Source organism: Teleopsis dalmanni, chromosome 2, assembly GCF_002237135.1.
Source record: "Teleopsis dalmanni isolate 2A chromosome 2, ASM223713v2, whole genome shotgun sequence".
In the NCBI taxonomy this organism is placed as follows: Eukaryota; Metazoa; Arthropoda; class Insecta; order Diptera; family Diopsidae; genus Teleopsis; species Teleopsis dalmanni.
The window spans coordinates 59165492-59192556 of record NC_051847.1 but is presented as its reverse complement, the minus strand read 5'-3'; the positions used below and the strand labels follow the sequence as shown (position 1 = coordinate 59192556).

Below are 27065 nucleotides of genomic sequence, written 5' to 3'. Positions count from 1 at the left end.
TTACAATATCATGTAGATCTTTTTAGGGCCATACAGATAACATAAAAGCCGTGTTTTATTTTAAGTGCATATCTCCATTAGTTAGTGCTAAAAATAAGACTCGCATATAATGCTGTAAAATATTGTGGCAACGCTTATATATCGATATTATATGAATTTATATTATTTTGTATGCGTTATCGTTCTTGCAAAACGTAGATATATTTTTCTATATGTACGTGTGCGAAGTTAACGCTTTAGACAAAAATTAAGGAGATATACATATGCACCAGAAATAAAACACGACTAATATTAACAATCATGTATCTGTGTAACATTTATATGTAGTTTAGATCTTGAAAGTATACATACATATTCTGTAACATCTAACTCTTTAGATACTAGTATTATGTATTAGAATTATTATATTGTTGTTAATTCCTTTTTCTTTCTATAATTTGTTTACAATATATTCCTACATTTATATATCAAATTGGCGTTGTAAATTATTTTTATAAATGAAATGCTTGTCACTTCGATATTTAATTGCTTCTTCGTACAAATTCGTACATTCAATTTAGTGTAAACCAATATGTCTTAAGCAGCAAATAATAAATACAAATATAATTGACTATTTTAATTTGGTATAAAAATTGTATCAAAATCACACCCTGTATTTAATAATTTAATTGTGAAACAATTGAATTATAAAATAAAAATAAAGACAAATATATAAAGCAATCGATAAATTGATAAACATAAAATATAAAAACCTTGAATTTAATCAAAGGTCGTCCAATTGCTCATGCCGGCCGTTGCAAATGCAGCTGTGCCATTGGTATTATTTGTGTTTGAAGTGCTGGGCGTTGTCGTCAATGTAAATTGATCTAAACCATATTTCCGCAATAGTTCAAAGTCTTCATCCGGTGGTGGCATGGGCGGTGGCAAGCTTGTTGGCAGCGGTGGCGGTTTTACTGTTGGTGGCTTTAATGGTGGTTTCGAATAATCAGGCAAATAGTATGGATATAATGGATTGCTTACGCTTAGTGTGGTCATCATTGATGCGGATGCACCTGCTGGCAATGTTGTTGATTTTTTATTATTGACAGCCGATACTGGAAATGGTCGTGCATTTTGATTAAGTGGATCAAAATCTTCCAAATCAAAACTAGCATTACGGCTATCGTCCAGCGATATTAAATCTTTCATTGAGTCTCCAGTTTGTGTTGATGATATAGGTGAACTATTTGCTGCTTGTCGATTATGTGGTTGTAAAGAGCGAATAGACTGCATAGAAATATACAGAGTTTTATTAAAAATGTGATTCTAACTAGTAACGCGTGCAAGGAAGTAAATAAAAAGAAAATAAAAATGAAAAAAGTATGTTAGTTATGTGACAAAACAAATAATATAGTATAATTGTGTAAATATCGAAAGAGAGAAAAGAAACTTAATATAGACGAAAACTTTATAGTTAAATAAGAAACAGTAAAGTGGATGACTTAAATACACAAAAAAAAATGAAAGTACACAGATACGCAAATTAATTTGAAAATATTTAAAAGTGCTAAAAAAATTATTATATTCTTAAATATTGTAAATTAATCCATTTATTTTACTGATAATGTTTGGATTATTTAATGGAAAGGGTGAAACTTCTACAGGATCACAAACCGACATATGTCTACAGGACTTTATCCCAATTTTAGTGAGGACAATGAACTATAAAAAAAGATTTACTGGTGAACATATCTACGTTACCATTTCAACAATGCTCTCTAATTTATATTTACTTCCTATTGGGTAGTATGCGATAAAATATATGAGATGGATTTTGACATATGGATTTTTGTAGCAGAAATTCTTTCATTTTCTGCAGCTTCGTCGCAGTTATCTGTATTTTGAACGGGACATAAGTACCAACCACACTATATTTTATAAAAGTTTGTCAAAACTTAAAAATGACTTCAGCAGAAAAGAAATAGCATGGGCTTCGAATAAACGACACTTGATTGTCTGAAACGCTAAGTAGTGTGCTGTCAATCGTTCCTGGAATAACAGTTACTTAAGTTACAGTCATGATTCAGAAAGCTTCCATGATGTATTATTAGCAGTAAAGATATACAGTGAGATATACTTTATTGTTACTGTCACAATGCAGCTGGGAGTAGTAAGCGGCAAAAACCGCTGAAATAGATGAGTGACATAGAACCGGTTGCTCCTAAAACCAGGTATTTGAAACAGTAGTTATAGTAATAGTAATGTTTAATGTATAGTAATGTTTTTGGGAGAGATGAACGGTACTTAGTCATTGTAAAATATGAGTGAGATAACATAGAACCGTTCATTCTTGGAACTATGTTTATTTAATTTGATGATACCAGATATTTAACTGTAGTGATAAATTTATATTTTTTGATTTGAAATATTGGTTCAAAGGGGTTAGTGTTTTTAAATGATCAGATTTATCGATAACCAGAGTTCGTATTTGCATACCCATGAGCGGCTCATTTCGGCTCATTCTGCTCACGGCTCATGAGCCGGCAAAAAACTCTTTTCATACGATGGCTCACGCTCACGAGCGAGCCCAACTACAGAGCTCACCCTCACGAGCAAGAGCCGCCATTAAGTTATAAATGGGCTCACGCTCGCGAGGAAGAGTATGAGCTGCGGCTCATGAGATCTCATGCGCCCAATTTAAAATTTTATTATTATTTTTTTTTGTCAAAACATGTCATTAAAAAAGATTTAAAATATTAATAACCTTGAACTAACTAAAATATGTAAATAATCAAAGTTCTTAAAATAAACAATAAATATATTTGTATTGTTTATTTGTGTAAAATAATAATATTTTATAAATTTGTTTTTCAAATTCAAATTATTGTTTCATTAAATTGTTTTAATATAAAATTATATATTTTCACATATAACGTTTATAAAGATACATAAAGCAAATAAACTAATAAATCGCTTTTTATTAAACAGTTGAGCTCGTGAGCTCTCGGCTGTTGAGACCTCATGAGCAGCTCTTTAATATGAGCAACTTGAAGGCTCACGCTGGTGAGCAGCTCTTCAATGTGAGACAATTTTGGGCTCACATAAGAATTTGCTCTTGCTCATGAGCCTGAGCTGCTCATGAGTGAGCAAATACGAACCCTGTCGATAACACTATATTTCAGAAAAAATATGTAGACAATATCCCATTTTTTTTAATTAAAATAAATGAATCGCAAGTATTTTGAAGTTAAACAAGAATTTTTTTTAACTATAGACCATACTTTAAATGGGTGTAGAGTAGTAATAATAAAAAAGTAATTTGAGTTGAGTTTAATGTAGCACTGCAATCTTTGCTAGATAAGCCATGTAGTGAGTATTATTCAAAGTGCTAAGCACAGATTTTGAATTCCCATTAGGCAGAAATAGAATAAACGTGCAATACTCTTCAATAAAATTTTATTTTTTAATTTCTACATTAACTCACTTGTTTATAATGCCTGGATAAAAAACTATGATATTCAACTGTAAATAGATTTAGTATATACATTATAGTACACCGAGATTCTTTGGAGGCAAATTATAAAACGTGTGGGCACTTGAACAGAGAAATTAAAAACATCCTCAGTGTTTACTTTAGATCTTACAATTAAATGAAGTCAAACTAATAGATACTGATAGTACTTATATCCATTTTGCTAGAACAATTGTTATAAAATTTCATATAAAAAATATGTACAATGTCAAATTTGTGGAACACTTTTCTACACGTAGTTTTATATAAATTTTCTGTACGAAATGGACATAAGTACTAGGCTATAGACGACACTGGTAATACATGCTTGATACCAATATTAGGATGGCTTATGTTTTCTTAGTTAGTGCATAATTGAAATAATAAAATAAACTAATTAGAAAATTTGCACAATATTATGTATGTGGGTTAGTTATTAAAAGTTAAATGATGAAAGGATTTAGTAACGTAGGCGCACGTAGTTTTAACTTTCGTACGCAGTAACGTGAAGATTAGTATGTTGGGGTTGTACCTCTTTTTCTTTTTTAAGTCTTGGCGCTGGCACTGGCATTTTTGCAATATTATTCGGCGATTGCTGATGAGATAATGTTGATGAAGCCGACACAAATGATGCACTTGAATCGGATGACGATGTTGTGGAATTATTTGAGGATGATGAGCTACGCAATGCATCTTGTTCAATTAAGCTATGATCCGCATAATCTTGCCAGCAATTACGTTCGAGACGATGTATGCCTGCATGTACAGCTGCAGCTGTAGTCGCTATAACATTGCTATTATAATTGCATTGTCGCCTCGGTGGTACTGGTGGAGATTGCATATCCGGAGGATTATCAAATATTGAATCGGTTGTAATGATTTTATTGGGTGTTGAGGTGTGTACTGGAGTGTGATTTTGTGCTGTTGGCAGTGAACGTGGCATTTGGGGTGGTTTCGTATCAATATGTGAATGTGCGAGTATATATTGCAATGGAGTTTGTTGTCGTTGTTGTTGCTCCTGTCGTAGCTGTTGCTGTTGACGTTGCGCTAGCTGCGATGTGTAAGGATGATTGTAATATGAATGCGGCATTGCATTATGATTGGGCATTGTTGATTGTAGCGCTTGAGCTGATGGTGGTGGTGGTCTGGCTGGTGGTGCTCCACCAGTACGTAATGATGATATGCGATGATTGAGCTCTAAGCTGTTGCTTGGCTTAAGCTAAGTATGTTTAAATGTGTGTTGATATGAGTTGTGATTGTGTGGTAGTTGTCATTAAAACAATGAAAAACGTCACAGATATGTGCAACAGAATTATAATAAAAGTAAAAAATAACAGACAAAAAAACAACATTTAACATAGATTTAAACACGAAGCACATTTATGTAGTTAATAGCAATAGATATTTTAAAGCGATTACAAAGTAATTATAAAAATATTCATTTAAATAAATACTATACTTCTAAAATGAAATTAATGCTGGAAACTTACACTACGATCCACAATTGGAGATTTAAAGAGCGGATGATTTTGCAGTTCTTGAGATAAATTCATCTCCGACGAACAGAGCGAACTCGCCGGACTAACAGTTGGAGATGAAGCCAACCGATTATGGTGATGAGAAGTATTAATCGCACTGCCCGTATGACCGTTCGAGTGTATGTGCGAACTTGAGCTAGACATGGCCAACGGATTGGTCCTGCGCATGGATTGTGTGGCTCCATTTATTTCTTCAGGACTGGCGTATTGAAAACCACCAGCAGTTATTGAGGGTAAATTGCTGCCACTGCCACAGCCGGCAACCGTACGCTTGCTAAATATAGGAGAGCTTGGTGCTGAATGATGACCAATTACAGATTTGCCACCTACGTAGCCATCAATGCGATCGTGTTGAGAATTTGAAGCCAAATGTGAACGAAAATGTGGATTACTTGGCGGTGTAATATCACGGAACTTTGATTTGAGATCTTTATAGGCTGTTTTTACGCCACGTGAGCCTTCTTTGACCTAAAGCAATGGGTGTTAGTATAAAGCAAATTATTAGTCAATACACATAAATACATATTTAAACAAAGCGTACTACGTTAAGACTATATAATATTATTAATACTATTAGACTAACTACTTCAACATTATAACCACTCACCGATTTTACAGCAGACTTAACAGCAGGATTAGTCTGCAGATTTTAAGTAAGTAGGCGTTTTGAAATTGTTTATTTGATATTCAAAATAGCACGTTAACAATAAACGAGCAAGTGAACAACAAAATTATGAACGCAGCAATTTTTCGGTTTTTTTTATTGCCAACAATTATCCACAGCAGAGTAGCAAATAGGAGAAAATGTTTTGTGATGTGAGCAATAATTTAACACAAACATGAAAGAATACAGAAAAAATAAATTTTTAATATTAATGATTAATAACTATAATTCAAAGCTAAGTGTGTGCTTCTAAATGTATATGAATACCGAGATAATTGATAATGATAATGATGATGATGTTGGTATATAGGAAAGGTAGTGAGTTATGATTTCATACAGCACATTTTCTGCTTCAATAAGTACTAGTATAAACCATTTTATCATATAATGACACAAAAATTTTGGCATTTTTATAAATAAATCTACGTGTACAGTTAATTTAAAAGCTTAAATTTTTCAATTTTTATCAAATAAATTTTATTTCTTTTTGCTTCAGCAGTTTTGTTAAATTCATTGCCATAGAAAACATTTACTTATAAATGAATAATGTGTGGAGTGAAGTGCAGAGTAAGTACTTTGGTATAAGAATTCAGAATACAAATATTGAAACCAAGCACCATCAGAATGTGTTTTAAGGATTAATTAATTAAAACAGTTTTAATAGTAAACGAAAAGAAAAATATTTCTTATCTCAAGGTATTATACGCAGTATTTTTAATTAAGGGAACAATCTTTAGTCATGTTGTTGAGTTTCACACGAAACAATGAGAAAGTATTTTTCAATAAAACTTAAGCCATTAAAGTTTGCATGATATTAGAGATCAATATGAATATAGGATATATCTATAGCTGAAGTTTAAATATTTCATAGTTTAATGTAGAAAAAAATTGCAATTTAATAATCATGTTTTTAAAAAAAACTTACAGAAACTAATGAGAGAAAAAAAAAAATTCAAAACTTTCTAAAGAATATTTATATATAATAAAAAGGAAATTAAATTTTCTTTCTTCCTTTTTACTACAAAAAAAAAAACTACAGAGATTAAAAGGGATACCTAAGGGCAACCAAACAATGTAATAAAGTGCTTATAAAATCTATCTCCTATCTTCTTGGTCGAGATAATTCATTTTAATCCAAAAATGTTGGTTTTAGGTTAAATAAAACCGATTTAAAATCGAATTAGATAAGACTTGTTATCTAGCTGACTGACATCTTATCAATATAGTCATAGTATAGCAACAGTTTTGAATAATCAAACACACCAAATTAAATTTAAAGAAATCAATTCTAAATATAGAAGATAAAAGAGAGAGTCACCATAAACATCTTCTTCTATATTCCTTTATTTGTATAAAATTTGCCAGGGAACTAATATATTTTACAAGGAATAAAAGTATAAGTCCTAAAAAACTTTGTTTATCCGTGTGGATTAAAACTATTATGTAGAATAATATCGGCTATTGTAATTCTTTTCATATTTCCTAATATATATATCTTCACGGATTACAACAATAACAATATAACTACATCTATAAATATAAATTTATTTTTTATAAATTTATAATTTATAGATAAATAAAATATTAACAGATTGAAAAGAAGTTCAAAATTGTAAAGAATAAGGAATTTTTTTCATCTCAACCCAGATTGTTTCAAAGATATGATAATAACTTCTGAACAGTATGTACAGGTAGTGTACGTACTGGCAGTGTAGAATACTTAGAATTACTTAAAAAACTATTTCAAAAAGGGTTTTGTGAAATGATAGTCATATGGATTGGATTTATAAATGAAGACAATTTTTAATGTATACACCATATATAATACAGTTATCAAACAAATATGTGAAAAAACTATAATTATCTGGTGGAATATATTAAAGTGAGCTGTATTGGTCCCAAGAAACCAACTCTAAGAAAATTATTAGTATTATTAAATTTGAAAACTACAGTGTTAGACTGAAATACGTATTTATTTCTAATATGTGCTTAAACTGTACCTCAACGCCCTTACGCCCCCCCCCCCCCTATCTATTGTCTTATCACACTGCATACACAAATCTTCGTCCAATCGACCTTTGGACCTACCTCATTGAAGTGGTCATGTTTCTCCATTTGTCCCACAGGTTGATTTTAATTTAAACCCCACCCATCTCCAATATGCATCATCTGCCTAATTCTCCGTATCCTTAATCAACTATCAGACGTCCACATCCTAAACCATGTATTCGTCTTGTAAATCCCTTAATGTTCATATTAGAAACCAGCGAGCTACAACAACCACCAAGGCACATAAACCACCCAAAAGGGACATAAACAACCACATTCTTACGAAATGTTAAATGATATTTAACCAGGAGATTATGGCGTAAAAGAAAGGTTATAACAAATACACAAGCCAATTCTAAGAACTGCCTTTCAACAAACAATGATGATGCCAAACAATCATCACTAACACACGAAACAAAAACAATGTGGTGAACTAGATAAAGCCCAGGTTCATTGATGAATGATATTCAACCAGTAGGTTATAGTGTAAAAAACGGTCATAACAAAATACACTAGCCAATTATAAGAGTTAAGCTTCAACAAACAATGATCTGATTAACTAATATGAGAAACAATAACAATGGGGTGAATCAGCAATTGAACTGGACATTCTGGTTCAATATGGAATATATCCACTGTATAAAAGTGGGACGTACTAATAAAACAATGTGATTTTTTATATGATAGGGAAGAGAACTACAAAACAATCAACAAATGAGCACATTTAGTCGTAAGTAAAAAAGATAAAACATTTTATAATTACAAATAAGTAGCAGACCAATATGATGCGTTACCAATTACTTTTATTCGTGATCCGTACTGCTTTAGCAAAGAAGATTTAGATCATTATTTACTGAGACGCAGCTAAGGGAATGGAATTTTAGAGGTAAAAAACTTATATATTTACAAAACTGCATATTATCTTATATACTAAAGTAATATTGTGATTTTATTGAGATCATCATATTAATTTCAGTTTAAGAGGTGACAAAATGTAATTTCCAAAAATAATATTTATACAAAAATTTAAGTGAATTCAAGTAGAAGACAATTATAAGAAGACAATTGTTCTGTGAATATGTTCTGAAGTGCAAATCTATACAAATTTTTGTGTTGTGCTCTTATTGCAATACGTGCCAGTGTTAGTTAATTACAAAACAACAAAAAAAGATTTGAAAAAAAAAAATAAAATAAAATATAATTTAAAAAGCAAACTATTACTACAATATAAAATTACATTAATTAAATTAAAAGTTATTACGAACTTTTTTCGCTGTTGGCAACGAGTCGACTAATATTGTTATATATTAAATAACAATTTAAAATTTTAAGTTGGTAGGAGTTGTTTTTTTTCATTTTTTTTTTTGTTTTTACAGAATATTTTTAATTTTTTCTTAAACGTATTTTTAATTGTTGTAGGTTAAAATAGATAGGAAGTACTTTGGTTTGTAAATACTCTTGAGATACTGCGTTTACCCAAACTATACTGTAAAAAATAATAAAATGATTAAGAATTTGAAAAATGCATCAAAGTATAGAAAATAATAAATATTATATGTTTATTAAATAAAATATTTATATATATGTAGATTTGAATTAACAAAAAAATTGTTAAAGCAGAAATGGTGAAAAGGAGAATGCTTAAGCTGTTATCTGAGGAGATATTTTCGGTGATAGAACTAAGTAAGTTACAGATTGCTACGTATATATACTATGCTATATATAACGCTTACCGATTTAAGGTTTCTTATCCAAAAACGTTTAGTTAACAGCTTAAACAAAAGTAATAGGAATATAGTAATTGCATAATTTATAAAACATTTTCATTGTACGGATATCATTTCTGTAACCAATAAGTCTATTTGTTCAGCTAAAGGATTTGAAAAAATGAATATAATACAAATAAATACGCGGATTAATAACAATACTTTATGTAAAAAATAATATGTCGGATTATAAAAAAATATCACTGTTAAATATACACAAAATATAAATCTTTTTTTTTTACAATATGGTACAAAATTAATAATTGGTTGTATATGAGTGCTTTTTGTTGTGTATTGTAAGGTGACACAATATAGAAGTGTATATGCATATGTATAAAGGCTTTTTAATAAATAATTGAAACAATGATTGAGAACAGTTTCACCAAATATAACAAGACAAAACAGCTAAAGCAACTTTCACAGCCAGGCACATAAAAACCAACTACATATATTTGTAATTGTTAATAGCCTAAAAGCATTTCGTATAAAGCATCATAAGATCTATTTTTTCTTATTGGATTTAATTTTCCCATAAAAATATTTGGTTTGATTAACGTATATCTTACCTTGTCTTTAACGGTTCTAATGAAAGCTAAATTTCTATTTCGTTTCTTCATTTTTTCAGCATAACGCACAGTTTCCATTTCAAACTCATCCGAAAATCCTAAACCTGTATTAAGCATTTCCAATCGTTCATCGATAAATTGTTGAAATATTTGTAATTCCATCATTTTCTCTAAAAACGGTCGGATATGTGATGGACGAGATTCTATGAATGTTTTACGGTTAAAACATTTGCCTACATCATGAAACTCAACAGCATCTCGATAGCCTCCGATTAATTGTACTAATACACCAAGAAAAATTTTTGAAACTCGATCTCCTACGTGTTCACTTGAATGGCTTAATTGTTTCTTCAATTGTGAAACAATTTCAGTTGGCAACTCATGTACGTCATCGAAAGGACTTTCAAATATTTTTGTATCACAGTTTAAAATCACAACTTCACCAAGTTCTTCGGGCATCATCTATAATAAATAATAAAATGTTAATATATATTTATTTATAATTAAATCATGTTTACTAAAAAAAATTGTACTCACAGTATCTAGGACCGATTTTGGTACTCCAATCAGATATGGCATGGGGGCACTTAAATAATCCTTAAGTTTCATAGGAAGTACTGGTATAAATATATGCTGCCATACCATAGGATACAAAAATGCGTTTGCTGCTTGTATACATGACGATAATTTATCTAAACGACGAGATGTAAATATTATTCTGCGTTCTGCTAGCATTGCAGCGAAAACGGCTATCATGTTCTTTGGGTCGACGAAATTATAATACAAATTTAAATTATGCTAAAATTAAATAAAAAATATTTATTAATATTAATTAAACTATTGTATATAGTAAAACTTACGTTTCCAGGTATACTGGGAAGCTGAAATTGTAGTGGCCTTTCAAATACAAAAGTCTAGAAATATAAATAAATTAAAGTTACAATTAAATTGTTTAAAAGCAATTTAAATAAAATTTATTTGTAAAACTTTTTTAGAAACTTACACTTTGTCCTCCATTGTAGTATAATTTAAGATCACTACCTGGTTTGGGCACACCGCCATTATATGCTTCAGCTATAAACGTACGAAACTCATCTCTGCTTGTTCGTCGTATTTCAGCTAATACTGTTAGGAATCGTAGAAAGGTATCGTGCCATGGTAAAAATGTAATTAATACCATTGCGGTTCCCGTTTTGGGATCTTGTCGACAAAACCCAAATCTCCACTTTGAGTCATCTGTCGTTAGAACAAACGAGTACGATTGCACGGATTCACTACAATTAAAAGGAATATATTAATTATAAAAAGTAAGTGGCATATTTAGAAGAGATTAGAAGATAATCATATTTTAACCCAGGTCATATAAAACATAATATAAAAATTAAGTGGACTGCAAAAACACCATCGTATAATATATTTTAGAGTATATAGCTCTCTCTTGGTACAATCCGGAATATGTCACTAACAATGATTGTTAGCAAAATTTGAAAAACCAAAATTTTTTTAAATTATAGAAACATATCTAGTCAAAGTGGCGAAGTAGTAATACCGAGACTCAATCTAAATGTAGATTCCTAAAATTAAAAATGAGACAACTAACAAAATAATTTTACGAAATTTCAGATCTTAAAAGCAACTTAGAAGCAGAAGTTTCATTTAGGATAGTGGTTGTGTTCATTCCGCTGATCCACTCTTTAACACTTAACTTATCACTCCCATTAAAAATTAACCATTCGATATAAAGACGACTCAAGCAGACAGTTTCTAAGAAATACTGAAAAGACCACTATAATTTATATTATAGCAAATTATAGCAACAAGTTCGAAACTACGTTCAAAAACCATGGGGTAAGCAGCAAGAGTAGAAATTAAGAAACATAATGACACATATAGATAAATGGAAACAAAATCGGCACACTTTTATCCATGTTTTTCTACCTTGATCCAGACTAGTTTCAATTATGATCCATTGATCCATTAATTCCATCTTTTATCTTATCCCAGCCAACCAAATCCTAACTTATATTTGTAATTATTTACATGTCCCCTGCTATATAGATCTGTTGAAGCCTGCAACAACACTGTCGATAAGAATTATAACCCAATCCTGTTTTATGCAGCACAGATATATATATATAATGCAAAATAATTTGGTTGCTAGGATAAAGTTAAAATTCTCAGAGACTGAAGGCCATTATATGCAATAATATAGAAGTGAATGGTTTTTGATGATAACCGTTCTGAAGGGCTATAAACCGACTCCATTCACGAACATGGAACAAATGATATTGAATACCCGTTGGAAAAAAAAAATGAGAGTTTGTTAAGAATGTAGGTGTTGACAGCGGCTACTTTTTGTTTTCAAAATTGAAAAATTTGACACGAAATTTTATAGTCAAATCAAAAGGTATATAAAAGATATATAAAAGATCTTAAAGAAGTACGCTATTCTTATGTACTGCGAAAATTCTAAAAAGTTGAGCTCAAAACTTTTCCTGCATTGCTGGTAGATCTTAATACTATATATAATACAACAACAAAAACCCGATTTTAATTTTTAATAATTTTTACAAATAGTTTTTTGACCGGATTAGGAAATTGTTTTATTTGTTCCGTAAATGTAGCTGAAATTTGTCAATTAATTAATAAAGGTATAAAAATCCTAACTAGTTTTATTACAAGTTATATCATTGACTTCATTGTCGAACATATTCCGTGAAATAATTTCAGATGTATGTGACTAACTTATTTATACTAATTTATTATCTACACAAATAACTTGTCGTTATTAAACTAGATACCATACGTCATCACAGAGATAACAATTAAAAAAATTAAAAACAAAATTTTTACGATTTTTCAAACAGATAAGCCCAATGAAAACGGTAAGTTTAAGATTATTTTTGAGAAGTTATTCGTTAGTCAGAGTGGGTACACGTTTTTTACTACAATGAAAAGAAAAACCTATTTCGTTCGTTACCTTCAAGCGCTTCATTATGACCAAAATGCCGCCACAGTTGTGAAGTTGAGTAATAAAATAAATACGAAACGTGAAATACTCATATATTGGTATGGTTAAACAGCTAATGATCGAAATTTTTGCTCTCCATATGAGATACATTCACTTTTTCTTTAATTGGAAATAAAAACTTATGTGATATATAAAAAACAAGCGTGTATTAAAAAAAATCTATTGACAAACATATAAATAAATACGCACTAGTCGGTTGGATGACTAATAAAATTGATTGTCTTAAAACCGCCGAAATCGTTTGAATTTTGGTACGAGTAGTAAAACGGTTTAAATAAATTCGTACTTCGGGAGTTATTAATTGGAAGTTAAACACAAAGTGGGTCAAATAGTGTTGACCACGGGTGGTAAACATTAGATAATGTCAATTAGTGTTAGCAAAATTTTGCACAATCAATTAGACTTTTGAAATATTGTACTATAATTAAATTGATATAATATTGTATATAATTAATTTTGATTTCGGTAAATCGTAAAGATAAAATGCTGTTTTTAACTTTTTTTGGAAATTTAATTTATGATTTGTTTTAGTAGTTTTAAACTACTAAATTTTATGTTATAAAATTTAAGCTTTAATCTTTTCTTTAAAGGATTAAAATTAATTTGAATATATTGAATGCATATTTAAAAACAAGATTTCTTTTTTTTTCTTTTTAAATAGGTAAGCTAGGCTACTCTAGCTATGTTTAACAAGTATACAGAATGATAATAACATGATAATAAGTGCAGTAAAAAGAAATCCATTAGTTTCCATAGTTAAAACGATCCGATTTCTGTCAAATATGCGCCGTTTTGTTACATAACTTGTTGTCATTTTTAAGGTAATTATATTTCTCATAGAAGTCCATGTTCCAATTCGCCAAAAATTGAGACAGTCGAATTTTCACCTCTCTTGAAGCAAATTTTTCACCAATAAAATCGTCAATCGTTCACCATGAACAGGAACATATGGTAATCACTTAGTACCAGGTCTTGACTATAAGGTGGATATAATAAGATGAACAGTACCAAGTTCCGTAGGGGACCAAGTCATAGTAGATGATTCTCTGCCAATCCCATCAAATACACAGCAAAAGCTTTCTGACTATCAATCTTGGCTTGGCAATTCACCACGACTGTTTTCGCTTGCGTTAACCTGTGTGACACCCATACACCGAACTTTTTTTTTGCATCCATCATTATTGAAATAGTTCCAAGCGGTTTTTTGTACAATCTTTTGGTAGCTCTTTTTCAATCGAAACAGTGTTTACACGACAACAGCAGATCGGACGTGATAATTTTCATGATTTTATAAACACTTTCGACAATTGGTCTTCCAATGGGTGGTGCATCTTTGACATCGAAATTACCGGAATAAAGAACGGATTCGACGGAACCCAAATTGCCCATAATTAGTTATTACAGTATAAGGACCAACTACTCTATTCACATTTTCAGCCGCTTTGCGTTTTCACCGTTATTCAAAAAAAACCTGTAAAATGTGGTATCCCATTTAACCAACTATTTGAGAAAGCAAAAGAACTATGAGTATTTCTACACAAAATTTCGATTGTGTTAGGTTTACTCAAAAAAACTATCGTAAATGGTGCTAAGTGGTACTAAAATATTCGTAAAATATTGCAAATACATTATAAATTGTAGAACTATCGGATCTATAATACCATAATTGGTAAAAGTGTGTAGACGTTATTGAAAGTTATTCCAGAAAATGATTAAATAACTGGTACTGTTAGCTGACCCCCCTCGTTCGTGTGATTTAACACCTACCGATTACTTTTTTTAGAACTATGTTAAGTCATTGGTAAATGCCGACAAATCAGCAATTCTTGAAGTATTCTGAGCCAATCTTCATGCCACCATTGACGTCATACGGCCATTTTATTGCAAAAAATAGTCAGAAAATGGAGTGATCGAGTGGACCATGTAACCCGTAGCCACGGTGGACACATGCCGGAAATAATATTAAAAAAATAATAGCCATGAAATTATCTTTCAGAATATAATAAACAAAATTTCATATAAATAATATTTCTGTCTCGTATTATCAGTTTAAATTCTCAGTCAGCTAAAAAAACCCTAAATCAAAAATTGTTTTGGAAAATAAAAACATTTTTGTCTTCGATTCGATAAAGAAAACAATTCGACTACACGAATGCCGTTGACTTTGATTTAAATCCCATCCATCCCACAATCCATTATCACTCCTAAATAATCCTAAAAAATCTCCTTCCATTTCACAGAACCCACGTAATCATCTTGTAATGCCTTGTGGGCAAGGATCTATAACATTACATGAATACTCTCTATGCATTAATTGTCTGAATTATCCGGACAACACTATATATGTACATATAATGTTATTTTTAGTACGTTTATAAGTAAAATGATTGCTTTAAATTAAATAAATATTTTTCACATGCAATCGAATAAGGAACACACACCTACTTTTATGACAATTGACCGAGGAAACAAGCCCTAAAAGATAATAAAGATTTTATTGAAAAAATAAAAAAATAAAAAACAAAATTTAAAAAAAAAACACATCAAACGTGACACTAAACAATGCATACAACAATTTTTAGAAAAATATACGTTTTAAAGTAATTAAATTAATTAATTGACGATTGATTTTATGAAAAATACTACGGAGTATGCATAAATTGTTTATTTGTAAAAAACAAAAATCATAAAACATACAGGTGAACATGCACAACCCCAGTAAGTAGGTTTTCTTAAGCTAGGCGTGCTCAAAAAAGTCACGCATGCTTTGCATGGGGGATCTTCGGTTTAATGGTTACGAGACCGACTAAGCCAAATGAGATTTGAAGCGTATTTGCGGTGAACCGTATATGTAATTCTCGTATTATGCACTTCTTTGATAAGAAGTGCATGCGAAGTCAATAAACTCTAACCTCAACGATGTGCTCAAAAATTTATTTTTTGTGAAATTGGAGAACCGCAAAAAAAATTTATTTCTGATTAAATGTTTAATTTATATAAATTAAAAAAAAACTAAAAAATATAGAAAAAAAATAAACCACAGTGCAAAAAATTTATGAACTATCGTGGTTAGAATTTTTTCGTAGAAGAACATAGTTTTAAAAATAACCATCTGATAATATTGTAACTATATAGTTATACTATTACAATAATATTCATAATAAATTGAAAGCATCAACAATATACAGTTACCGTAATTAGCATATTTAGATTTGAATATAGCAAACATAGAATTTTAATATTGAATTTTAAATTTAATAGATGGAAGTTTATGTATACCGATCATATATACCATGTATATGAACCAGCAACCATTTTATAGAAGCCTAAAATATAACTGGTTGCTAGTTCCTAGTGGAACGATACACTCTAACTAAACGAAACATAATCCGTTGTTCAGCTGAAAATGTCAATTGTTGAGCACATTCTAATATCAGACGGGGATAGTAACTCGCTGGTAAGTGATCCCCTCCTGCGTCGGTACTATAACTGCCTCCGGTTCAGATCAAAGCCGGACAATTACAAAGTATGTGACTAAAAGTCTTGTTTGCTTCTAAGCAGATTCGACATTGTTCCTGCACTTAACATTTCTTGTGCCCTGCGTTATTTATCTTAAGAAGATTACGCAGGGCACGATAACCTGTTAGATAATCTGGAAACAGCAACCTCAGTTGCGTGCTTCTGAAGATATTTCCGCTACCGTAGTTAAACGAATAAATTAGATTCTTTGTCTGGCAGTAACGATTTCTTTTCTTAGCCACTTTTTAATCATAAACTTCGGTCACAGAATTGAGTTGCTGATTGGAATTAAAACGATTTGGCAGAAATAAGGGCATGATTGTCAAAACAGAGACAATTATTTCTTTATGATTCTTAAAAAGCTGCTGAAATTTTTTTTATTGGTCTGTGACATCGTCCTGTTAAGAATGACATATCTTTCATATTCATATCTTGAATGTCAAGCTAAATTAAATTTATAATCATGTGGCTCTAACCGTCAGAATGAACAGTTTATGTCATAGCTTTGTTATTTTTAAAAAAAATTTAGACCTATTACCACCCTCAGAGCAAATGTTACCCATCACGGAGTTACTTGTGGTGTTGCACCTTTTGAGATGTTACAATTTTGTTTGTTGGTGTATGTACCAAGTAAAACAGAAACTACTGAAGAATCAGTGAAGAAAATTCGTTGTGAAGAACAATCACAATTTTTGTAGTAAGTTTTCATAACTATTGATGGTTGTTAAAGGATCCGTATATAAAATGGCAAACTATAAATTATATATATGATATTTTGAATTAGATTTATGTTTGACATATGTTACTGAATCAGGAATTTAGGAATAAGATAACCATCATAATCATCGACATATTTAGTCAGTCAGTTTATTTAGAACCTAAGTTTGTTTTACAATATCTATCTATTCTTCTTTGTTTTTCAGATGCTCTCTGAAAGTAGCTTCATTTTTTTCTTGGTTTTATGATGCATCCATCCATCCACGTTTCTATGATGATCGCCTTGCAATATTCGTGATGGTGCCTCTTCTTCCGGCAAAGTATAATATGTCTTATCCACTCCACGTGTCATGGAATGTACATATAACCTCTTGCATTTTGTAAAAAAATGCATTTTCAACATTGTGGTCTTCTATTTATTTTAATATACTCGTATTAAAAACTACCCAACATGTGTTACGTGCAATTGCTATATATACATTTGTTTATTATTTTATCAGTTTACAAATATGTAATTAATTTAAAATTTCCAAATAAATAAAACATGTATATAGTTTATTCAGACAAATATATATATATACCTATATTGTGATATCATTATTGTAGCCATGATTTGTCTTTCCATTCCATTCTAAAAGATAAGGAAGCGTAGCTCACATTTTATACATATTCATTATATTTTGAATAAATATATTTTCTTTGTTAAAACTGGATTAAAAGTTTTATTTTGCAAATACTTAAACTCAATTCAACTTATTTACAATACTTTTAAAAAGTTCAAGAGCAAAAGTTAGTCTTTTTTTATTATCAATGACTTCTCTTAACAAATTCATCCATTTTAATTATTTAGCAATTTTTATATTCATTGAATTTTTATTTATAAAATATTTATGTATATAAAAGCTGCTATTAAAAATAGTTGTAAAAATATTTGACAAAAAAAAATAAAAATAAAATTTACGTATTGTAAGCAAATAACAATAAATTATTTTTTTTTGTAAATAAATTTTTTGAATTATTTATTACATTAAAGTTTGTGACACCCAATAAGAAGATTAAATGCTGCCTCTTCAGACAACTACTTAATATGTCTTCATATATGAAATATTATTATATATGTAAAAAATTATCAGTTATTAAGTTATAGATGTACTCAAGGTTGCTAAACCTTAATGTTTTTTAATCTATATGATAAGTTTGGTATTGTTCAAATTAATGGAGATTAGTGACAAAAATTCTAAAAGTTCTCGTTCTGAGACACACACATAACGTGTAAAACTGTGAAACTATAATGTATCATTAACCAACCAAATAACCGTTGGTTTGTGATAGAAGAATTGTACGATTTGTGATAGAAGCAGTCAAATCATAATACTTCTTATTGCAATTAAAAGACAAGGTTGTATTTGCATTGAACGCATTTAATTAGATAATTCAGCACACCAAACCATTTAGGTTTGGAAACTGTGGAGGAACAAAACAAAATTTTGAATTTTGTTTATTGTAATAAATCAAAATGTCTAGTTTAAATACCAATATTTATATATATTATTATTTTGATAACTCCAAAATATCTGCTAAAATAGTTAAACTTCAAATGAATGTGACAAAAACCAAATATCTGAAAGTATCCAGAATCGAAGTAAGATGATATTTAGAGAAGATCATAATAACCGAGAATATCGCCAAATAAATTTGTAATCTATAGTATTTAGATGTGATGTGATCATAAAAACGGCAATGAGAAATCACTGAAAGTAACAACGAATGCTAACAGCGAATAGAATATATTATCTTCCGATCGCGATTTCAAAAACACAAATATTGGTAAACAAAATGTTGACTTCAAAATATTAGTACTGCAGAAATACTATCGAAATACATAGACTGGAGCTCTGCCTATAAACATTTAACATTGAATATATTGCCGACATATGGTTCACTGCTGAAACTTATATTCAAACATCTTTAGCAAGTACACCGAACTCGCATATCAATCTTCTGAGTCTGTCAACTCCATCACAGGTATCTCGTCTTCCTGCGCCTAAGCAAGCAGATCGGTTACTGCTGCACCCATAACGACAGTACCTCCTGTGATTTCATCAACACCCTCCAATAAAAATAATAAAATATTAAATGGCTACCGCTTTCGATACAATGACGAAACTTAATATTTTTGGGATTGATTGCATATTGTTAAATTTATAACACAGAGATTATGCTATGTAAATGACTGGTAAGTATATATAGAAAAGAATTATGAACTACAAGTTTATTGCTAACCGACCTAGAGAAGAACTAAAATAGCTTAAGATTGAGATGATTTTGGTCAACAAATTATTCGATGTGGAGTTTTGGATTCGAACTGAAAATTATTATATTAGCCGCACGCTATAAATCTAAAACAAGATGATCTATATAAAATATATTAAGAGGTCTGCCTAATAAAGAAGTATTAATTATATATAAGTATTTTTTCTCGTTGTTGATGTTTAAATAGTTCTAGGCTAATTTTGGACTTCAAAATTTTATTTTTAATGGTAAATAAAAATCTGCTTATGCCTTAAATTTACTTACAGTTTTTGAGGCTGTGAATATTTATATTCCCATTATATATTCTTTGTAAATATATAACTTTTTTTAAAAGTTCTAAAAAATTTCATTTAGTTTTTTAGGTTAGGATAAAATATTTTTAGATCTTTACAACATATCTTATTGGGAATTCTTAACTTATTTATCATCTATTAAAAGTAAGTTTTGTAAAATATAGTACCTAAAACAGATTAGGCTTATTTAATTCGAATTACTTAGTTTCCTTAATGAATCTAAGAGAGGATGAGAGAGAATCTGTGTTGTACATATCCTCGACATATAATTGAAATGTATCCGAGATGATTTCAATAGTAATAATGTGAATCCCGTCTGTGTTGGGCCCTGTAATCACTCCGCTCAATACTCTAATGTTCTTTCTCCTTAATTTTAATTTATTTTAGTGGATTTTATTGCATAAAAACAATTTCATATTTATTAAAATATTAATCGTAGAACAAAATTTGGAAAATCTAAAGTAGGGTTTTACAATCGCCTGTTGGCGGTTCGCTCTCGCGTCGTAGAATATTGTATTTTTTACCTTTAATGATATTATTTTTTGAGAAGATACTGATACCGGTTTCTGTAACCACATTAAATAATTTTCTGATCTGTAATAACTTTTGGATTAAGAAAAACTGATTTTAAGAATCTTACCGTACCGTGACTGCAATGTATAATCCATAATATGTAACGTATCAAAAACAAACATATACTGTTTTATAATACCCGTGCAGAAAGCAATACTCGAAAAATACAAGGGGTGGAACGAGATGAGTTGATGGTTAAAATATGTGAGAAAAGAAGTTTTGCCAACATATGTATGACAGTTAACCTATTATAATATATTTATATTCTCAACTTTCATTCCCACTTTCCATAACTAATCTCCTTTTCACAGTAGTGTATTATAATTTTTTCAATAAAAAAAAAATGAATATTTTTCATGAGTACAGTTTTGTTATTTAAAAGAATACTACAGTTTCTGGTTCAAATAAGATTGCAGATAATAAAGACGCCTAGACTGGCGTCTTCTGATTCTTCATAATCTGGTTTTTATTAAAAATAAAAATTTTTCTTTCATACATTTTACAAAAAAGATAAATTGCGTTGAAGTGATGTAATTGCAGATATACTTCCGCGCGAATCTTGCACTTTAATATATTCATATGACTCAAGAGAAGCTAATATTTGTTTAGCAGAAAAGCTCTGTGTCAATCTTTCTGAAGAATTTTCAAGTGTTGCATTAAAATGTATATTCCTTATACTTTTTTTTCAAATATTAATTACAAAATAAGTAAATTACGTCACAAAATGTTATAAGTGATTCCAATATTATGAATATTGTCTTCATATAATTTTTTATGAATGAATTTTTTAATGTAAACAAACAATAATAAATACGCGGTCATAACCCGTTCCCCTCTAAACTGGTAGGCTCTGACATAAGTTATGCGTTTTGAATATTTAATTAGAGTTTTAAACTATTATCAGTATAAATATTTGCATAAACTTATTAAGAGAATGAAGAGATTAGCTGAAAATGTAAAACAAAATTAAAATTAATTTTTAAAAAAGAAGGAAACATACAACTGATAATGAAGTCTGCAAATAAATTACGACTTCAATTTGGGTTTTATGTTATGTATACTTCAGATTATAAAACCACAATTATTTTATTGTTGAAGAACTTTGAACTAACGATATTTGACGCTTTCATGCTCAGCTCAGCTTAAATCAAATATATTACATATTCCAGTATACTTTATGTAGGTATTAATGTATACAATAAACGAAATACAATATTCATATACTATGTATATATAGCTTCGTGCGTATTTTTTTTTTGATAATTTTGCAAATAGTCAGAATAAAAAGGTCTATGAAATGTACAACAGCTAAGAAATTTGATAAAGTAATTAAGATGTGTAGGTAAATGGAGAATGACAAAAATCTGAAACGGATTGATAAGAAAAACAATTTGTCAACAGTATTGTATTTACTATTTACAGTAATTAATTCAAGTATCTAAAATGCCTTTTTGTTCAAAAATTAAAATCATTTAGGTAGACCGAAACCTCGCATAGACTTGATGGATCACCGGTACTTGATTAGAGTGTTTATACGTAGTTCATCGCGGTAAGCTTTTCTTAAAATTTGAGTGTTATTAGTGAATTTTAACTACCGGAACCGTAAAATTGCAATAATGAATTGACAAGCTGAACACACTCGGTGGGATCAATCAGGTGCACCTTTTATGGATTCCGGGACATACTGGTATCCAAGGTAATGAAATGGCAGACAAACTTGCAAGTAGAGGCACGGCATCAAGAATGATAGGCCCAGAACCATTCTGTGGTCTAGGCTAAGGAGCTCTATCCATTATTATGAATGACGCAGAGAAAAAAGAGAGAGAACTCTATGCTACCAAGACTCTCACAATCTAAAATGCTTTTAGGGACTTACAACCTAAAACGCTTTAAAGATTGCATAGTACAATCGAAAACTAACATAAGAATTATTACGGGATTATTGACCGGTCACTGCAGATTGAATAATCACCTATCGAAGTTAGGAATTCAATCCAACTCAGACTGCAGGGAATAGAGAGAAACGGCATAACATGTGCTTGGGGAGTGCCCGGCACTGATGCATAAGCGAAAGAAACACCTAGGAGGTTATTTCATGGATCATAGGGATTCAAGACTGGGGAAGATAGGATCCATACTGTCTTTCATTAAAGAAATCGGACTTGAAGAAATACTCTAACCCGACAAAGGGACACAATAGATCTTTTAGGTCGCAGTGCACGATCCCTTACTCAATAATAATAATAAAAATAGTGAATTTTACGAGATTTTTCACTTTAATATCAGGAAGAAAGTTCGGCCTCTCTAAGCTAATGGCTGCAAAGTATTTTATTAGGTAATTAATTGTGTTTAACATAAAGTTTTAAAATGTTTTTTATTATTTTTTGTCCAAACCTTCAGTCACCAACTAAATGGATATTAATCACCGTCATGGCCCCATAAACATTTTCATGGTTACAAACCCACACTTTCAGTATATTGCATATTAGCTCCGAGTATTGCTACCCGGTGGTGGCTAACCAATGGAAATGTATCAAACATTATATTTAACCCTACTAATTAAATACATGATGACATAACTTACCCACATAAAATATATGAATAAATGATTAAATAAATGGAAGACACTTAGGTCATGTATATCTTCCGGTTAATCAGATCTTGGGAACTTATAAAAATGAACCATGTGAATACTGTAAAGCGTACTACAGTTCTATCTCATCAATTGTGTAAAGAATCCCACGCAGAGAAACTACGTATTGATTTTAATACTAATTGTAGAAGTAGTGGAAACTTGCAGAAAAAAAATAAATTTAAGAAAAAATAGGTTTCTAGAGAAGTTCTTTTTTGACAGTTCGCGAGAGTGTACATCGGTAAGAACGAAATATCTATTAAATTATTTAAATTTGACGGGATGGATTTAGTTTTTGTTTTTTTAAAACTAAAGTTTTTTGCTAAGAAACCGGTAGCCAAAAAAATGAATTGTTCACAACAACTTTTAATTCAAAGGATTACAGAGCAAAAAAGGTAAAGGGTTTTAAAGCAGTTGAAAAGTTGTTATTAATGATAGATGATTGTGTGAGTTACTCACCCATTCTCAATTTATGCTTACTCCTAAAGAATCCCCTCTCCTCTCACACTACCATTATCTATTTACATCAGTGACGACGCGTGCCCTATCTGGAAGGGTGTGCGGCCCTTCTATAATGTTGTTTTTACATGTACCACTTATATTAAAATATATGAGATCTTTTATTAATAATAACTATATTATATAAGGCAACAATATATTCGCAATATTATATTAACAATTCATTAACAAAATAACATATTAAACAATTAAATTAATAATTTATATATAAATTTAATATTATATCAATATGGAAGAAACAAAACTTTTCATATACTTGTAACATCAAACCAACTTTTTCAAACAAAAGAGTTTTAACTCAGAACCATACATGTTTATGCAGTGATCAAACAAAATCAAACCCACTTGCAACGTATAAATGTGCGGACAAGTACTCCGCACAGTAACCGACAGAAATTCGTCGGTGCTACTGTTAAAAGGGGAGAGACGAAATGTGATAGAAATGTATGGTGAGATGAGCTGCAAACTTCAGCCGCTCATGCAACCACTTTGGCAAATCATGATGTTGTATTTGTATGCATGCAGTTGATATTCGAATAGAACAGAAAATTACTCTCATACAATTCCCACTATATAAATCTCTATATCTGATATTACGAACGGGAGCACACGCACATTATTTTGTTCATATGCAACGTATGAATGTGCGGCCAACTTCTTTGCACACAAAGGGGAGAGACGAAATGGAATAGAAATGTTCTGTGATTTGAGCTGCAAATATATGAGCACAACTAACAAGTATACCAGCTAACAGAAGCAAATTGATTGAGTTTTCATAGACAATTATATTTAATTGTTTTTGCTAAAACTTTAAAAATATATATGGAAATGTAATAAATAATAATAATTGTTGATGTGAAGATACTTAATAAATTTATATACCTATGTTATTTGACATTTTGCAAATTATGTTAGGGTGTTCACCGCACACCTCCGCACCTTAGAGCAGTCGTCACTGATTTACATTCTAACCCATGTATACATACATATTTCTAAATACTTTCGCATTATTTGTTTTAAAGATCCTTGTGGGTTGCAGCAATAAAAATAGTGTCTGTATGTATAATTATAAGAAAATTGGTATTTTGAGGCTTTTATTTGAGAAAACCATGATCAATTTTAAAGCGTGCTCTCATCTACTGGATGAATTGCATTAGGTACTCAAACTAAAGAGTTCAGAATTGATCAATAGAAAAGCTAGTGGTCCACTCATATAGTACGTGATAATAAACAAGATCGTCAAAAGCACCAAACTTTTGCAGTTTGAATAGAATATCCTACTACAGTCAACATATTCTTCAGGTTTGGCACCTTCACTTGTATCTAACTCCACAATTTTCTTTTTGTGCGGCAAAATAATTTAATTTTTTGCTGACAAAGCTTATAAAGTTTATTAGACCTCCAATTTTGGATACCCATTTTTCTGATGTCGTCGATCACGTTGTCGAGCCATCTAATACGAGGTTTACCTCTGCTGCGGTCGTTCTGTGGCGAGAAATGGAGTATTTGCTTTTGTTGTCTATCTTCCGGCATTCTCATGACGTGTCGGATTCATCTCATGCGCTGCGATTTTGCTAATTTTTCAGCATCTTCACCGTTACAAAGTTGTAGTAGCTCTGATTTTTCCAGATTCTGTTTAAGAGGGACTGTTTGGTCAGTCGTGGAACAATTCAGTCTAAAGCCACTTTGATATTTATTTTTCATATCTTTTACTTTTAAAGAAACTAATAGATTAATTTAAGATGCTGTGTTTTAATGTTCATTATAACATGTTAATAAAATTTTATTATCCTGTTATAATTAACTAATGTTTTTACATTTTTTGAGGTATTTAAAAAAGTAGTTACTCGTTTCTCTATACAAAACATATGATAGAATAACAAAGATTACATAAACACTAATAATTTCATCACAAACTTAGCATTCTTGCAAATAAAGTAGCGCTTAGTTAAATAAAATGACCAAGAAATTTATTTATTTACAAAACCGCGCAGTATTAAGCAATAACCAAAAAACTATTAAGCTTTCAAAAGTCGTTGAATGAAAAATGCATGATTCATCAAGTAATAGTTTACAATTCACCTGCGATCGGTAGCGATCGCGGAAAGGGACGACGCAACATAAACTCGTATAAACATACACATATACAAAAACATTCGAAACGCACTAACGGAAATGCCTAATCAACATTAACCATATATAAAATTACTTAAAGGCTATGCAATTTGCTAAATGACTAGACTGGACTTACCTCTCATATGCACATGGAAATGCAAAAGCTGGAATATTTTGCATCACTTTTATTTCGCGAAAATTATCTGGAAAACATTCGCAGATATAGCTGTCTGGAATATAGGTACCGAATGGTTTATCGCGATCAGAATCTTGTATCTGTACCTCGCACCAGTACTCCAACAGCCTAGTTACGTTTGTTCTGTTACAAAAAAAAAATACATCTTTACTTTATCCACAATTAGAGATTTGATAAAAGGCACAGTAGCGAGTCAAGTAACGCCCACATATGTTGGCAACACAAACAAATATTAGAAAAAAATTTTGTGACTTAATTCGTTTACCTGTTACGGGAACTCATTTTATTCACTATTCTATTCACTTTATATTTATTGATATGCTCTTAATTTGAATTCACTTATTTTTCATATTTTTTGATTAATTTTATGCTTTTTACAAAATTTCTTTAGGCACACGTAATTTGCGAAACCGTTTTGAGAGTGTTTGACTTTCCGCTTGTAATTTCAGAACACTTGATATATTTCATTAATTTGAATTCATGATTAACTTTACTGAATTTATTTAACAAAAAATATGTTTCTTAGACATTTTTAAAATGCCTTCCTTAAACAATAGCTTCTGCCAAAATTTCTGGTTGAATCACGACGACGAAGTTCCCACTCTGAATAATAGACAATAAGAAAACAAAAATTAAAATTTGGTCATTCACAATGAATTTGTAAGTGACAACTTCTTTTCGAAAATAAATTCACAATAAATGTAAAAAAATAAAATGTACATTGCAATTATGATTTTCAATATTGTATATTGTACTATTTTCTTTCAATATAGAAATTCATTTCCTAAATATATAATAAAAAAAAATTAAAAAATATAAAATAAAACAGTATTTACACATATTACATGCATACATCATTTTATACGAAAAGAAAACAAAGTTTGACAGCAATAAGGATATCTGCGTATACATAGCATCTTATATATCTAATTTGTTATTAAATTGTAATTGTTTTTATATATAAATTAGTTAATTATTTATTTATTTCAAAAAAAATTAATAAACATCAATAAAAAAAATTAAACGGAATAAAATTTTATATGTATATATCACATTTTACGGATTACAAATATTTTATATATAA

At 30.2% G+C, this 27065-nt stretch overlaps 1 protein-coding gene across 6 annotated transcripts; it reads right to left on the bottom strand.

The window, feature by feature from the left end:
- Window positions 1–455: 455 nt before the first annotated feature.
- Window positions 456–26641, bottom strand: LOC119679244 (DENN domain-containing protein 1A). 6 transcript variants are annotated; one of them, XM_038091476.1, is made up of 11 exons: window positions 26247–26263; window positions 25922–26104; window positions 11077–11347; window positions 10934–10987; window positions 10611–10871; window positions 10074–10535; window positions 5636–5668; window positions 4981–5496; window positions 4023–4709; window positions 753–1266; window positions 456–650 (listed from the first exon to the last, which is right to left on the bottom strand). In XM_038091476.1, the coding sequence occupies exons 1-10, from the start codon at window positions 26261–26263 to the stop codon at window positions 760–762; spliced, it is 2991 nt and encodes a 996-aa protein (XP_037947404.1). In that variant the 3' UTR covers window positions 456–650; window positions 753–759. The 6 variants fall into 6 exon arrangements, with proteins under 6 accessions (XP_037947404.1, XP_037947406.1, XP_037947408.1 ...); XM_038091478.1 differs by lacking the exon at window positions 456–650 and having other exon boundaries at window positions 680–963; window positions 1021–1266; XM_038091479.1 differs by lacking the exons at window positions 456–650; window positions 753–1266 and adding an exon at window positions 1277–1309.
- Between the last annotated feature and the right edge of the window lie 424 nt (window positions 26642–27065).